Here is a 13767-nt window from a genome sequence, read left to right as displayed (position 1 = left end):
TCTTTGGAAGAGCAACCAGCACTTTTAACTGCTGACTCCAGCTTCGGTGACTGTTTCTCCTACCCCCAAACACCAGGCCCACTTTCTGGTTCCCATAGGTTTATCAACATTGCAGATCCGTTTGTGATATTTCTTTGTTAATACTTATCTTTTATTATTTTTTTAAATTACGTGTAAGTCTGTGCACATATAAATGTAGGTGTCCACAGTGGCTCTGGCCTGGAACTAGAGTTACAGGCAGTTGTGAGCATCTGACATGGTTGCTAGGAATTGAACTCAGGTCTTCTGGAGGTAAAGTACATGCTCTTAACCACTGATCTCTCCAACCCACTATTTGTGGTTGTCATTCATTCATTTATTAGTTGAAAACGGCCTTGACTAAGGAAGCAGGAAGCCCATAATTCTTGGGAAAACAGGCTTGGAAGTCAAGTCTCAGGAGCGGTAAAGGCCCACTTTCCACAGGTTCCCTTGGCATAAAATGGCATCCTGAATTCCACGTTTGGGCTGGATGCTTTTCACAGGATGACCCTTAATAAATACAGCAGTGCTGAGGGACTCAGTGACACAGAGACCCCAACCTGGCAATCTCCTTGATTAGGGCTCTTTGCCTCTGAAGAAGAGTCATTCGTTAGACTTTTCTGCAGTCCACACAGCAGGAATCAGTAGTAAACACTTCCAACATTCAGACGTCCAAGGAGTGACAGCTTCCTGAAGCTCACCCATTGATACTGGCTTTCCCATCTGCCACTGGGGCAGAGATCTGGGCCACAAATGTGGAGGCTGGACTTCTTCCAGGCCACTAGCGGTAAGCCATGGACTTCAGGAGCTCAGATGACTTTTTAACTGCACCATGAATATTCCAAGTTCAGTGGAGTTCAGTGTCCACACACGATAAATGAGTACAGGTGTCAGCAATGTCAACCAGGTCCTCAATGGGGAGAGTAGAAAGGCGAGGGAGCCATATGTCACATGAAGGAAGTAGCAAGAATAAACCTGCCACGTGTACAGTAGAAGCATAAGTAGGTAAACAGGAATAATCTGCACGTATTTTCCCTGGAGGAGATGAGACCTGAAGTTGTGACCAAAGCAGCACTGTAGCAGACTCCAGCATGTGTAAGCCATCAAGGGGATGTTAAAGAACACCAGCTAGAAAAAAGAAGACAGAGCCATCAACCTACCACATCACTAGTTAGTAACTTCTACTAATAAGGCTTTAGATTGTTTTCTCTTGGGGGTCGGGGGTGGGGATAGAGCTCAGGGATTTGCATATAGGGATTTGCATGTATGAATTTGCATACAGGGATTTGCACACAGAGATTTGCATACAGGGATTTGCAAGCACTCTTGAGCTATGTTCCAGCTCTTATATGTCTTTTTTTTTTTTTTTTTTTTTTTAAGACAAGGTTTCTGTCTGGCTATCTTAGGATTAGCTCTGTAGACCAGGCTGGTGTCGAACTCAGAGATCCACTGTCTCTGCCTCCTGAGTCCTGGGACAAAAGGCTTGCACCACCATACCCAGCATATGTCTGATTTTTTTTCTTTTTTATTAACTTGAGTATTTCTTATATACATTTCGAGTGTTATTCCCTTTCCCGGTTTCCGGGCAAACATCCCCATGTCTGATTTTTAATGCATTGATCATACCTGTTAGTAAGAGAACAGTTGACCTATAGTTAACTGTGTATTTGCCTGTCCTTTCATCTATCCTAAAGGTAGGCATCACTTATTGAAGTCCCTACTATAACACAGATGTATACTTCAGATACCAAGAGTAGATACACAACCATGTTTACATTGGAAATGAACTGAGTAATCTGCATAGGCACACACCAGAGATAGATTCTATGTTGACGAGTGAAAGGAGGACGTAGGTATCAGTATTGAGATAACATCTGAGTACTGACATATACATTGGATATAGGTATAACCAGATGTAGTTGTGTGGTTCATTCAACAAATATTCATAAAGCGCCCATTACACAGCAGGCCCTGTGCTAGGCTCGAGGTCAGAGGCACATTGATGAACAAGTAACAAAATAAAAGGGGGGGGGGCAGCAGGCTAGGGAGGAGAGATTAAAGTCCTTTTACAGAGGACCCAAGTTTGAGTCCCAGCACCCACATGAACCCTGATAACTGTCTGTAAACTTCAAAACAGGGGTTTTAAAGCCCTCTTCTGGTCTCCCAGGGAACTGTAGGCACACGACACAGAGATATACATACAGTAAAACACTGACACACATAAAACAAACATTAAAAAGGGATCCTTTAAAGACAGATATGCTTACGTATATATCACAGACAAACATGTGCATTTACAAGAAACATAATTACAGGTTGTAATAAGTTCAATGAAGGGAGTAATTGGCTCATGAAAGGGTGACTAGGAGACAGACTCTTTGACCATGAAGGGCAGCAATGAGTCAGCTGAGGGAAGATCATTCTGAGAATAAGAAACAGAAGTCCAGGATTGGGAGACATCTTAGGCTCTTTAAGGCAATACTTTCTGACCACTAAACTGGGTGGAAATTGGAGACAGCACCACAAGAGTGTAAATAAGTTGTGTGTTCATTTTAAAGGAATTAAATATAAACTACTTTATCAGTGTTTCCCAAACAAGAACACTGAAGGGGGACGTCCCACAGTATGGTACAGAGACACAGTGCCACCTTTTAACATGTTCACTGCTAAGACAGCCCAGGGAAGCCCACTTCTACTTTGAACATTGGCATTTTCCTTGGATAACTCACTCTCTTTATGGGTCTATTTTTTCTTCTTGACCCTCTGAAACATTTTTCCTCACTATAATCAGTTTTTTAAACTTGGCAATGTAAAATTCATTCTACTATAAAACTCTTATTTCATTTTCACCAGTAAAGGAGTATGATAAAACTGGGCATAGAAGCACATGGAGGCATGTGGATCTTGGTGACTTTGAGGCCTATCTGGTCTACATAGTGATTTTCAGGACAGCCAGGGCCACAGAGACCTTGCCTTACCCCACCCCTATCCCAAAAAGCACAGTGGAACAAGAAGGAGAACCAGAACAGACACAATGTGTTTTAGATACCTACAGTTACTTCTCTGCCTTTTTGGCTAAAAGCAGATACAGACTTTACTAAAGAGGGAGAAAACCAGCCATGGGCCACACATCAGATAAGACACTAACATGCAAGTAAAGCAGGAAAGATTCTGCCCAGTAGGAACTGGAGATCCTTGGATACAATCAGTCTGAAAGGGCCCGGATGCTCTTCTGGGGACCTCTTACCTGTATAATTCCACTTATAAATGTTAGACCACCTTGCAGGAAGTGTCCATCAACAACTATCCCAAATGAAAAGCAGCAACCCCATTTGCCATCAATTATCTCTCCAACAAACCATGGTCCTGAGGGAGCAATGGACAGAGAAGAAGCAGAGTTACAACTATGAGTCTTGGCCAGCATGGTCACCTCCTGGGGTAGGACACCTGTCACCAAGCCTGGCCACCTGAATTCAGTTCCTGTGACCCAGATAGTGGAAGAAGAGAACTGACTCTTACAAATTGTCCTCTGACTGCCAAATAAACACTGTGGCACATATGTCCACACACATTAACACACAGAGAAAATAAATAAAAGTGAAATTTAGAGCATGAGTCCGATTGCATAATTTCCGAGACAACTTTACAGGAATAAGCAATCGATACAAAACTCCGCATCATTAAGCATTTTGTTTTGTGGCATCTCTCCTTTGATAATCACTGTCTCCTACCTGACTGCTATTTTCTCCACACTTATCTAGGCTATGACATCATTATAGTCTATGGTATACTTGAAATAGGTATGTTGTTTGTAAATTCTGAAAACATCATCATGATCTAGTTTTTTAACATTCTGTAGTAATAACTTAAGATAATGCATTAATATTTTCTTCTTTTGAAATTTCTTTTGAGATTTCATTTGCTTTTATGTGTATTATAATGTGTTTTGTCTGTATTACAGCTTTGTGCAATATGCATGCTGTGCCTTTAGAGGCCAGAAGATGGCACCAGATGTCCTGGGATTGAGTTACAGCTAATTGGGAGCCACCATGTGGGTGCTAGGGATTGAACCCTCGTCCTCTGAGTGAGTCCAGAGCGTCCCAGCCTCACTTAACAAAGAGCTGGTATTACTCCTGAGTAACTGAGAAGATCTACTGTTTAAAGCAAGAAAACCCTAAGTGTGTTGTAAAGATTGTTGCTATTTTAAAGACTATATAAATATGCACATGCTAAGTGTGGGCACACGCCTGAGTGCCTGTGGAAGCCAGATGTACAGGGTTCTGTGGAGCTGGATTTATGAGTAGTTGTGCTGGGACCCGAACTCAGGTCCTCAGCAAGGGCATACATGCTCTAAGTGCTGAGTCTTTTCTTCAGCCCATCGTCAGCTGTTTTTAATGGAAAATTTAAAAGATGCATTCGTCCACTCTTCTTTGTTGTCACTAGTGATGAGCTCTTCCTATCAGGGCAGCCACTGTGCTGCCCACCGACTGTATGTAATCGGAATTAACACTCACTGTAACTCGTGCCTTTGGTTTTCACCTAGAAAGCTGACGAGCCTCTCATCTCTGTCACTACTCCTGCTCCTTATGTGTGGGCTTCTGTCAAGATTGCTAAGGAACAAGCAGGTTTCCCTTCTAGAGACACAATTGCTATTATGTTCTGTCTTTCAAGTCATAGACAAATTTTTCATTCACATCCTAAGAACTCTGTTAGTTTCAATCCTTCAAACAGAGCAACTTATAGACTGATGGCTAATTGATTGATGGCAGCCTGGGAACCAAATCGTTTGTTTTACTCACTGGTGTAAGACAAGTATTGAAAACAGCTCCATCATATCTTCTGACGTGAATTTACTTCCAAAGAGGACATGCTGTATAGCTTGTTACAAAAGCATATAATACCATATTTTAATTTGTTTTTGGTGGAAGTTCCTAATAAGCAAAGTCCAAAAAGTGGAACATAAGTGTGAAGACAAGGCTAAGACTAGGGAACTCTCAGGCTAATTTGCCCAAAGCACCTTTAGCCTCTGAAAAAGGGAACAAAAAGCTGAAGAAAAGATCTGTGGGGCTTTCTGTTTCTACATTTTTAAAATTTATTTATTTATTTTTGTATGTGAGTACACTGTCACTCTCTTCACACACACACCAGAAGAGGGCATTGATTCCATTACAGATGGTTGTGAGCCACCATGTGGTTGCTGGGAGTTGAACTTAGGACCTCTGGAAGAGCAGTCAGTGCTCTTAACCCCCAAGACATCTGTCCATTTGCTGTTTCTACATTTTAAAACCTTCTTTATTTTACCATATCATGTATGCACATGGTGTGTGTGTGTGTGTGCATATGCACACACGAGCACATGTGTACGACATACACCACAGTAGATGTTGAACATCAGAGGACAACCTTCAGGAGTCAGTTCTCTCCTTCCACTGGGGGTTCTGGGGGTCAAGCTCAGGTAGCAAGGGTCTCTACCCACTGGGAAATCTTACCAGCTAAATTGAGTTTTTGTTGTTGTTTGTTTGTTCATTTGAGACAGAAACTCACTGTGTAACTTTGACTGACCTAGAACTCACTATGTAGACTAGGTTGACCTCAAACTCACAGACAGCCATCTGCCTCTGCGTCCCAGGTACTGAAATTACAGGAATTTGCTATCACATTTGACTTTCTGTTTCTATAAGTGATAAAAGGAAGTATTGGGTATAATAATCAGCAAAATAGACTACCTCAGACATGACGGAACCGTTCCTCATTTCAGGAGCCCTTTGTGTTTTAGATGGATTTTGTTGTTGCTTTGCCCTTTGTGTTTTAGATGGATTTTGTTATTGCTTTGCCCTTTGTGTTTTAGATGGATTTTGTTATTGCTTTGCCCTTTGTGTTTTTAGATGGATTTTGTTGTTGCGTTTTTATTGAGGCACAGTCTCTCTGCTAACCTGGCTGACCTCGAGCTTACTATGGAGATCAGGTTGTCTCCTCTGTGTCTCACACAGAGATCCACTGCTTCATGTCCTTCCTCACTGCTTTTAAAATCTCTATGGTGATACAGGCCTTTAATTCCAGCACCGAGGAGACAGACAGAGGCAGACAGACCTCTGACTTCAAAGTCAGTCTAGTTTAAATAGCAAACTCCAAGCCACCCAAGACTAAACAGTAAGATGGCATCTCAAAAAGAAAAAAGCACACATGGGTAAATATTCACCAACTACATGCTCATGATGTTCCGTGCAGGCATGTAAGTAAACAAGAGAGACAAGATGCCCATGGATATTCCAATAAGGAAGCAGATAGTAAACAAAATATTATAAATACTGATGAATGGAATAACAAATGAAAACTTTTCAGATAGTGAGAAGGCTTTGTGAAAAGTAGCATTTACAAACTTCTACTGCTTACTATATCTCTATAATAAATCCTGGTTTTTAGTGTTTTTAACACCATTACTTTAACTTGATATTGACTGCATGTCCTTTAACCATACTAGGAAATAACTTTATTTACTAAAACTAGCTCCCAGGAAATAATGAAGGACTTATATGCCATTTGTTATACATGGAGTATAAATTATTTTGTTATCAAAATTCTCAATATATTCTTTAGCAGAATTCTCTACATCTCAGAGTTTACACTTTACTTACCCAGCACTGTATACAAGGTCAGCAACAAAACAGAATAGTAGGAGATGTTTATTTTGCTCAAGATATGAAGGGAAAATGTGGTCATGTTTGCAAATCCCAGAGGTTCTACACAGAAGAAAAAATTAAAAACCTGGTGAATACATGCGAAGTTAACTTCTCTAACTCTTTTCTAGGAGACTTCACTGGCCCCCTCACTCTCAGTGAATCTTGGCCAACAGGGAAGCTTTCGCTACATGAGTAGATGTCACTCAAAAATTCAGAACCTTGGAGGCCAAGACACACAAAATCACAGAGGGAAGGAAGCTGTAAGATATTTTATAGACAGAAACACTGAAGGGAATACATAATTTTATACACACACACACACACACATCTACATATGGGGGCTGGAGAGATGGCTCAGTGGTTAAGAGCACTGACTGCTCTTCCAGAGGTCATGAGTACAATTCCCAGCAACCACATGGTGGCTCACAACCATCTGTAATGGGATCCGATGCCCTCTTCTGGTGTGTCTTCAGACGACAGTATACTTACATAAAACATATCTACATATATATACTATATTGAATTCTTGGGTAGATTATGAATTTAAATGACAGACACACGTGCCAGAGGTGTATAGTATACTATTTTATCCCCAGGGAGATTTGAAAGATTGTGCCATGTTCAAAGGATGACCAATACAGCTTACTCTTTTCACAGGATTCAGTATCCAAGTGCACAGACTTCTACAAGCTATATCAAAGATATAAATATTTTCCATTTTTATCTTACATATGAGTATTGGTCCAGAAAGTCCTTCCCCACATATGACATGGCTCTTACTTCACAGCAGCCCTAACTATACGGTTCCACTTGCCAGTGGACAGACAACAGGGACCTAGAGATGCTCCGTGGACGGACAGAGCGAAGGCATCCATCTATAAGGCACAGAGAGAAGCCCCAGAAGCTGGAGAGCATTGATACTGGACTTTCAGCTATGGAATTTTGAGAAAATTATTTTGTTGTTGTTTGGGCCAAATGGTATTGTGTTACTTCTGCTCTAACAAACCGATATCTAGCTTTACTTTAAAATATGGTCCTAAATTTGTTCAAATACTTTGAAACTAGATTCTTTGTATCGTAAAAGGAGGATATTTCTTTTGGGCCAGATAACTGAGAAGGTGAAGCTAGGTGTTGTAGCTATTAAGCCAATCAGCTAGGAAGAAGCACTGATGCGATTTCAATGCTGTTTTAAAATTAGTAATGCAGCATCAACCCTCAAAGGAACTAGAAGTTAACAGAAAATCCCTCGCAACACTAACACAAAGGCTGTGAGTTCTTGTTTCTCTTTTTGAACTTGGACTATAAAATAGTGCTTTCTAAACCTGGCTGCTCTTCAGAATCACCCAAACCAGAATAGATTTCCATGCTGCTGCTCATTTGTCTGAGGTTAGGTTGGCCTAGGAATCTATATATTTTTAATGTCCTTAGGTTATTCTTTCCTTGTTTTCTTTTTTGAGAATTACCACAACAAAGTCAAGGAATGAATTTTTTTTTTCTTTTCTTTTCTTTTTCTTTTTTTTTTTTTTTTTTTTGAGCTGGGGACCGAACCCAGGGCCTTGCCCTTGAGCTAAATCCCCAACCTCTAAGGAATGAATTTTTTCCTTTTCTTTTGATGTTAATTTAGAGACTTGAAGTTCTTGTCATACAGATCTTTCACTTGTTTGGTTGGAGTCACACGGAGATACTTTATATTATCTTTATATTATATTATGTTATATTATATTGTGACTGTGGTGAGGGGTGTTGTCTCTCTAATTTCTTTCTGAGCCCATTTATCATTTGTATAAAGGAAGGCTACTGATTTGTTTGCGTTAATTTTATATCCAGCCTCTTTGCTGAAGTTGTTAATGAGTCTGGGCTATCCTCATACTCATGGCAATCCTCCTGCCTTAGCTTCTTGAGTGGTAGGATTATAGGCATGAGCCACATGACACCTGCTTGGAAAAGACTTCTCAAGCCATCAAGAACACAAGTGGATTGCTCTTCTCTACCCACCTACTAGCCTCAGCCTAAGCAGAAGCAGGCGGCAGAAGTAAGAGAGACTACGCAGTAAACGATGGGCATCGTTGAAAGCTGGGAGGAAAGGTTGGCTGGCTGCAGCTACATGCTTCAGCTCTGTAAGTCAATGGTCAATGCTGGGCCTTTATATGAACATGTCTATAAACGGGTGTTTCACTAGGAAGATCCTGGGTGGGAACACAAATTACCCTTTCATTTACACACCCTTGTGAGAAGCTCTCTCCAGTGCTGTCATCGCCTAGCTCTGTTGTCAGGACATTACCTCAGAAGAGATAAGCATCATCTTTAACAGTTATCAAGGTGGCACACAAAAATCTTTTTCCTGCCCTTGAGATGGGTGTCACTGCATAGCTCAGTCCAGCCTCTGGGTCTGGATCCTCTGTTGTGCTGGGACTGTATGCATTGCCACCATGGCAGGCAGCCCACAGCATGGCAGCATGTGGGGTCTCCATGACTTCCTCAGTGAGGGTAAGATGCAGCAGACTTTATCATTCATTATGGAGCATCCACTATGGTCAAGGCAGCACACGCGCCATTTAGGGTGAGCGGGAACAAGGACAGACACAGGTAGTCACACTCCACTTAGGGTGAGTGGGGACAAGGACAGACACAGATGGTGATCCTTAGGACCTCTGAGATGAGACATAACTGTGACACTACGGTCACTTCCTTCAGTCACAGGTTCTCAGCAGTGAGGAAATGATTATGGGGAGGAGGAAAACTATCTGGTTAGGGCATAGGATCCTCCCTGCTCAGCCCTCATTTGAAAATCCACCTTCTTCTAACAGGGCTGAATAATGATCAATTAATTCTTATTATCTATTACTATATGACAAAGACACCTTGGTAGCTTGGCAAATATAATCTTTTCCTGTAAAAGATTCCTCTTGGGAGAAGTGACAAACTCTATGGGCAAAGCCACCTGTGCAGCTGCTTTACCGCCTGTTCTGGGTGTAATTCAAGATTACACATGCACCACTTAAGTGTTACCCCCAGATTTCTGATACAGAGTGTCACTGTGTAGCCCTAGCTGGCTTTAAACTCATAGAGATCCACATGCCTCTGTTTCCTCAGTTCTGGGATTAAATGCATGTATACTATGCCCAGCCAAATTTTTCCAAGTTTGAATTAAAGCCTTATCTTTAATTATTTGAATTATTTTTTCTATTCAAATGTATTTCAACATAAATTATATTAAATAGTTATTTGTAAAAACAGCTACTTACAAATTTGTCATTTTAAATAACATTGTAAATTTCTCCCATTTTTATGAAACCCCATTTTATTGCCATACAGTAGAAGGGTGAAAAGAATTATTTTTCAAGATAGAACTATCCCAAAGAGAGAGAGAGTGCTCATTTGAAGGATGTGCCTCCCAGGGTCCTCTGTGTTCTTGTTAATGCCCAGGGTGTTTGGGATCCTTGCACACGTTTCAGAGTAAGAGGAATCATGACTACTAACCTCTCAGCTCCGGGTATGCTAGATATCTGAATGTAATGAGCACGGTGAGCTGAATCAGCACAATCAACACAAACAGCACCCGGGCCTGCAGGGGAAGAGACATTAGTGAGACAGAGCGCTGGCGTGACTCCAGACAAGGCTGTAAACTGGCTTCATTAACAAAACTGGAAGTGGCACAATAGAAACACACATTTTAGCCTTCTTTATCCTCTGTTCTCCAGGAACAACTGAGACTTTTGTAATTTTATAAAGGATAATAGAAAACAGTAGAGTACTCCCTGTTAAAACTGTGGCCATAGACCACAGTTCCTGAAACAACTGTGAGGTAATGAGTGGACAGCATGTCACCTGCGATTAGGAACAAGCTTTAGAAAGCCACTAAGGAGGGGCTGGTGACACATGGGCCAACCAGTTGTTTATACGCTGAGGATCGGCACGCATCCTCATACTACTCGATTTGCTTTCCAGGGAAGAGGGTGCAGAATTCATAAGTCATAGTTCAATAATTTGACCAGCCATGCCTACATAGTGAGACTGGCATAGACATCCTGTGGGAGGGTTCAGAGGCTGCTCCAGTCAAGAGCAGGGGGGGCTAGCACCGTGGACATGCCTTGAAGGACATGGATGTGAACATCCAAGATTCTCCCTGCCCTCTCTTCCATCTGGCTGTATCCTTAAGTAATAAACCAGGAATCTAGTAAGAAAACTGTTCTTCTGAGTTCTGTGAATCAGTCTAGCAATTACTAAACCCCCAAAAAGATGCCTTAGAGCTTCCTGTTAACAGCTCGTCCGTCTGAAGCCTAGGTGACTCTCTGGAGCAGACTGCTGGGAGAAGGAGGTGCTGAAGAGGGTGACTTTATAGGACTGAGACCTTAGCCTGTGGGATCGTCGCTATCTCTCTCTTGGCCATCAGTATGAGAACTGAGTTAAAGTTGACAGTACCCAGTGTCTGCTGAGGCCTAGAGGATTATTTAGCCTAGAAAACCCCACACTTTGGTATGAGACATGTGTGTAGAAAAAGAAACAAAAGATTCTGTTTTTAACATCATCACCACTAACAACAACAAAAATACTCTGTAATAAAAAACAAAACAACACAAAACAAAAAAAAACCCAAAAACCCCAAAACAAACGTGGTTAAGCAAACCAAATATCTGATTCACTGATAGTATAATAAACTGCTTAGTACTGCTTTTTCTGAATTTACTTAGACCAATATTAGAGTTTCATTACACTTGTAGGGTAATCTGTTTTATTTGAAGTTGGATATGGGGCAGGGGTAGATTGTGATATTCATGATAAGGAAGATCTCATGAAACTAGTGTACAAATTGCTACAACCTCTTTCCAGACCATTGAATAGTATACATTAAAACAAAACCAGGGGCTGGAGAGATGGCTCAGTGGTTAAGAGCACTGACCGCTCTTCCGAGGTCCTGAGTTCAAATCCCAGCAACCACATGGTGGCTGATAACCATCTGTAATGGGATCTGATGCCCTCTTCTGATGTGTCTGAAGACAGCTACAGTGTAATTCATATAAATAAAAAAAAAATTAAAACAAAACAAAACCAATCAGACAAAAAACAAAACAAAAAAAAAATCCTCAATCACTGACTCACTCAAGAAATATTTGTTGAAGGCCTACTATGTGATAGGTACACCAAAGATCCCTTATCCTCATGGGCCTTATATTTTAATGAGGAAGATGTGTGTGTGTGTGTGGGGGGGGAACAATACAGTAAATAAATTATGTAATTATATTAAAAATAGTGTGACTTCTCCTCCTTTAGCAAGACAGTTATAGGAATTTATCCTAAGAAACTTACATTAGCAATAATGGAAAAACTAGTTGAAATTACTAGAAAAATTTAGAAATAATTTAAAATAAAGAATTGGTTAAATAAATATACGTTCATTTAATGATTTACTAAATAAACCTTAACATGTTGAGTATATATTTAATAATAGAATATATTCATATATGTTAATATAACACAGCTAAAAATCACATTATGAAATAATATAGTCAGATACAGTGGTGTACACTTGCATAATCCACAGGAGGCTGAGGCAGGAGGATTACTTGACCTCAAATGTCCAAAGCTACCCTGAAAAACACAGTAAGACTTTGCCTCAAAAAAATCAATAAAAGCTAAATACACAGAGAGAGAGAGAGAGAGAGAGAGAGAGAGAGAGAGAGAGAGAGAGAAGAAAGAAAATAGTCAAAAGGAATTCCTGGGGTTTAGAGAGATGGCTCGGTGTTAGGAGCACTGGCTGCTCTTACAGAGGACCCAGGTTTGAATCCCAGCATCCACATAATGGTTTCCAATCATCCAAATGCTAGTTCCAGAGGATCTGATCTTCTGACCTTAAAAAGGAACCAGGCATTCACATGGTACACTAACATACATGCAGATAAAATATCTGTACACATGAAAATTAATAAATCTTTAAAGAAAAGGAAATGTCTGGGTTGGTGAGAAGGCTGAGCAGTATAAAGTCACCTGACAACAAGCTCAATGACCTGAATTCAGGCCTTAGTGTGGATCCACAGGGTGGAAGGAGAGAACCAAGTCTAGTGAGTTGTCCTTTGACCTACAGACATGGGCCTGGTATGTTCATCCCGTACACACAAAGAATTTTATTTTTCTAGACAAATATCTAAATAAATAGATAAATAAATAGCTTTGATTTTATAAGGTTTAGATTTCTTGACATATAACTATAATATTTAGAAGTCTGCATTCACCAAATCCAGTAAAAAAAGAAACAAACAAACACACAGACACAAGTAACATTCAGTTGAATTTACTCACCACGATGTAGTGGTCAGTAAGGAGAATAAAGGATGCCAAAGGGTCAAATGTGAGATGAGTATTCTCCTGAGCAGAAAATATGTGGCGAGCACTCGTACTCCTTCCAGCAGAATCCTAGTTAGGAAAACAACCAGGAGGCAACTGCAACCATGCTTAAACAGGTGTGTGGTTCTGGTTATGTAACTATGTACAGTTTCTCAACAACAAAGACTTCCTGAGCTTGAAAACCTGTCTTGTCTTCCCACACTAAACCCGAAGGCTGAATCTGAAGGAGGAGGCGGGGCTGAGGAGCTGCACAGCCCAGAAGCAGTGCTGGGCTCAGATGATAAGGAGGAGAGAAAATGGAGACGAGCAAGAGAGAGCCAGGTGTGATGGTGCACACCTCTAGTCCCACCTCTCCAGATGCAGAGGCAGTGAGAGCCTGCATTAAAAAAGGAGGAGGAGAAGGAGAAGAAGGAGAGAGGGAAGAGGAGGAAGGAGAGGAGGGAGAAGAGGAAGAAGAGGAGAAAGAGAAGGAGGGGGAGCATAAGAAAATGGCCAGAGAGATGGTTCAGTTGGTAAAATGCTTACTGATGAAGCATGGAGACCCAAGTTTAATCATCAGAATCCATGCAAAAAGCCAGGAATGGGCTATAGAGCTGATACAATCATGACTGGGGGTTAGATCCTCCCACTCATATAACAAGCTTGGTTGCCTGGAAATGCCTGTTAACTCCTTCTGACCCGCCTTCTTCCAGCCTCTGTGCATGTACAAGTGCAAATGCTGTCATAC

At 41.0% G+C, this 13767-nt stretch overlaps 1 protein-coding gene across 4 annotated transcripts in view; it reads right to left on the bottom strand.

Annotated features, from left to right (window-relative positions):
• Positions 1-129: 129 nt before the first annotated feature.
• Positions 130-13767, bottom strand: part of Tmem62 (transmembrane protein 62) — a 34533-nt gene continuing 20895 nt past the window's right edge. For all 4 annotated transcript variants that reach the window (XM_032904038.1, XM_032904036.1, XM_032904037.1 and 1 more), the window contains 5 exons: positions 12996-13109; positions 10179-10263; positions 6654-6758; positions 3266-3384; positions 130-1146 (listed from right to left, as the gene is read on the bottom strand). In XM_032904038.1, the coding sequence (XP_032759929.1) occupies positions 820-1146; positions 3266-3384; positions 6654-6758; positions 10179-10263; positions 12996-13109 (750 nt within the window). In that variant the 3' untranslated portion in view covers positions 130-819. The remainder of the gene's footprint in view (positions 1147-3265; positions 3385-6653; positions 6759-10178; positions 10264-12995; positions 13110-13767) is intronic.

This window comes from Rattus rattus, chromosome 5 (assembly GCF_011064425.1).
Source record: "Rattus rattus isolate New Zealand chromosome 5, Rrattus_CSIRO_v1, whole genome shotgun sequence".
Taxonomy (NCBI): domain Eukaryota; kingdom Metazoa; phylum Chordata; class Mammalia; order Rodentia; family Muridae; genus Rattus; species Rattus rattus.
This window is presented reverse-complemented; position numbering and strand designations above follow the sequence as displayed.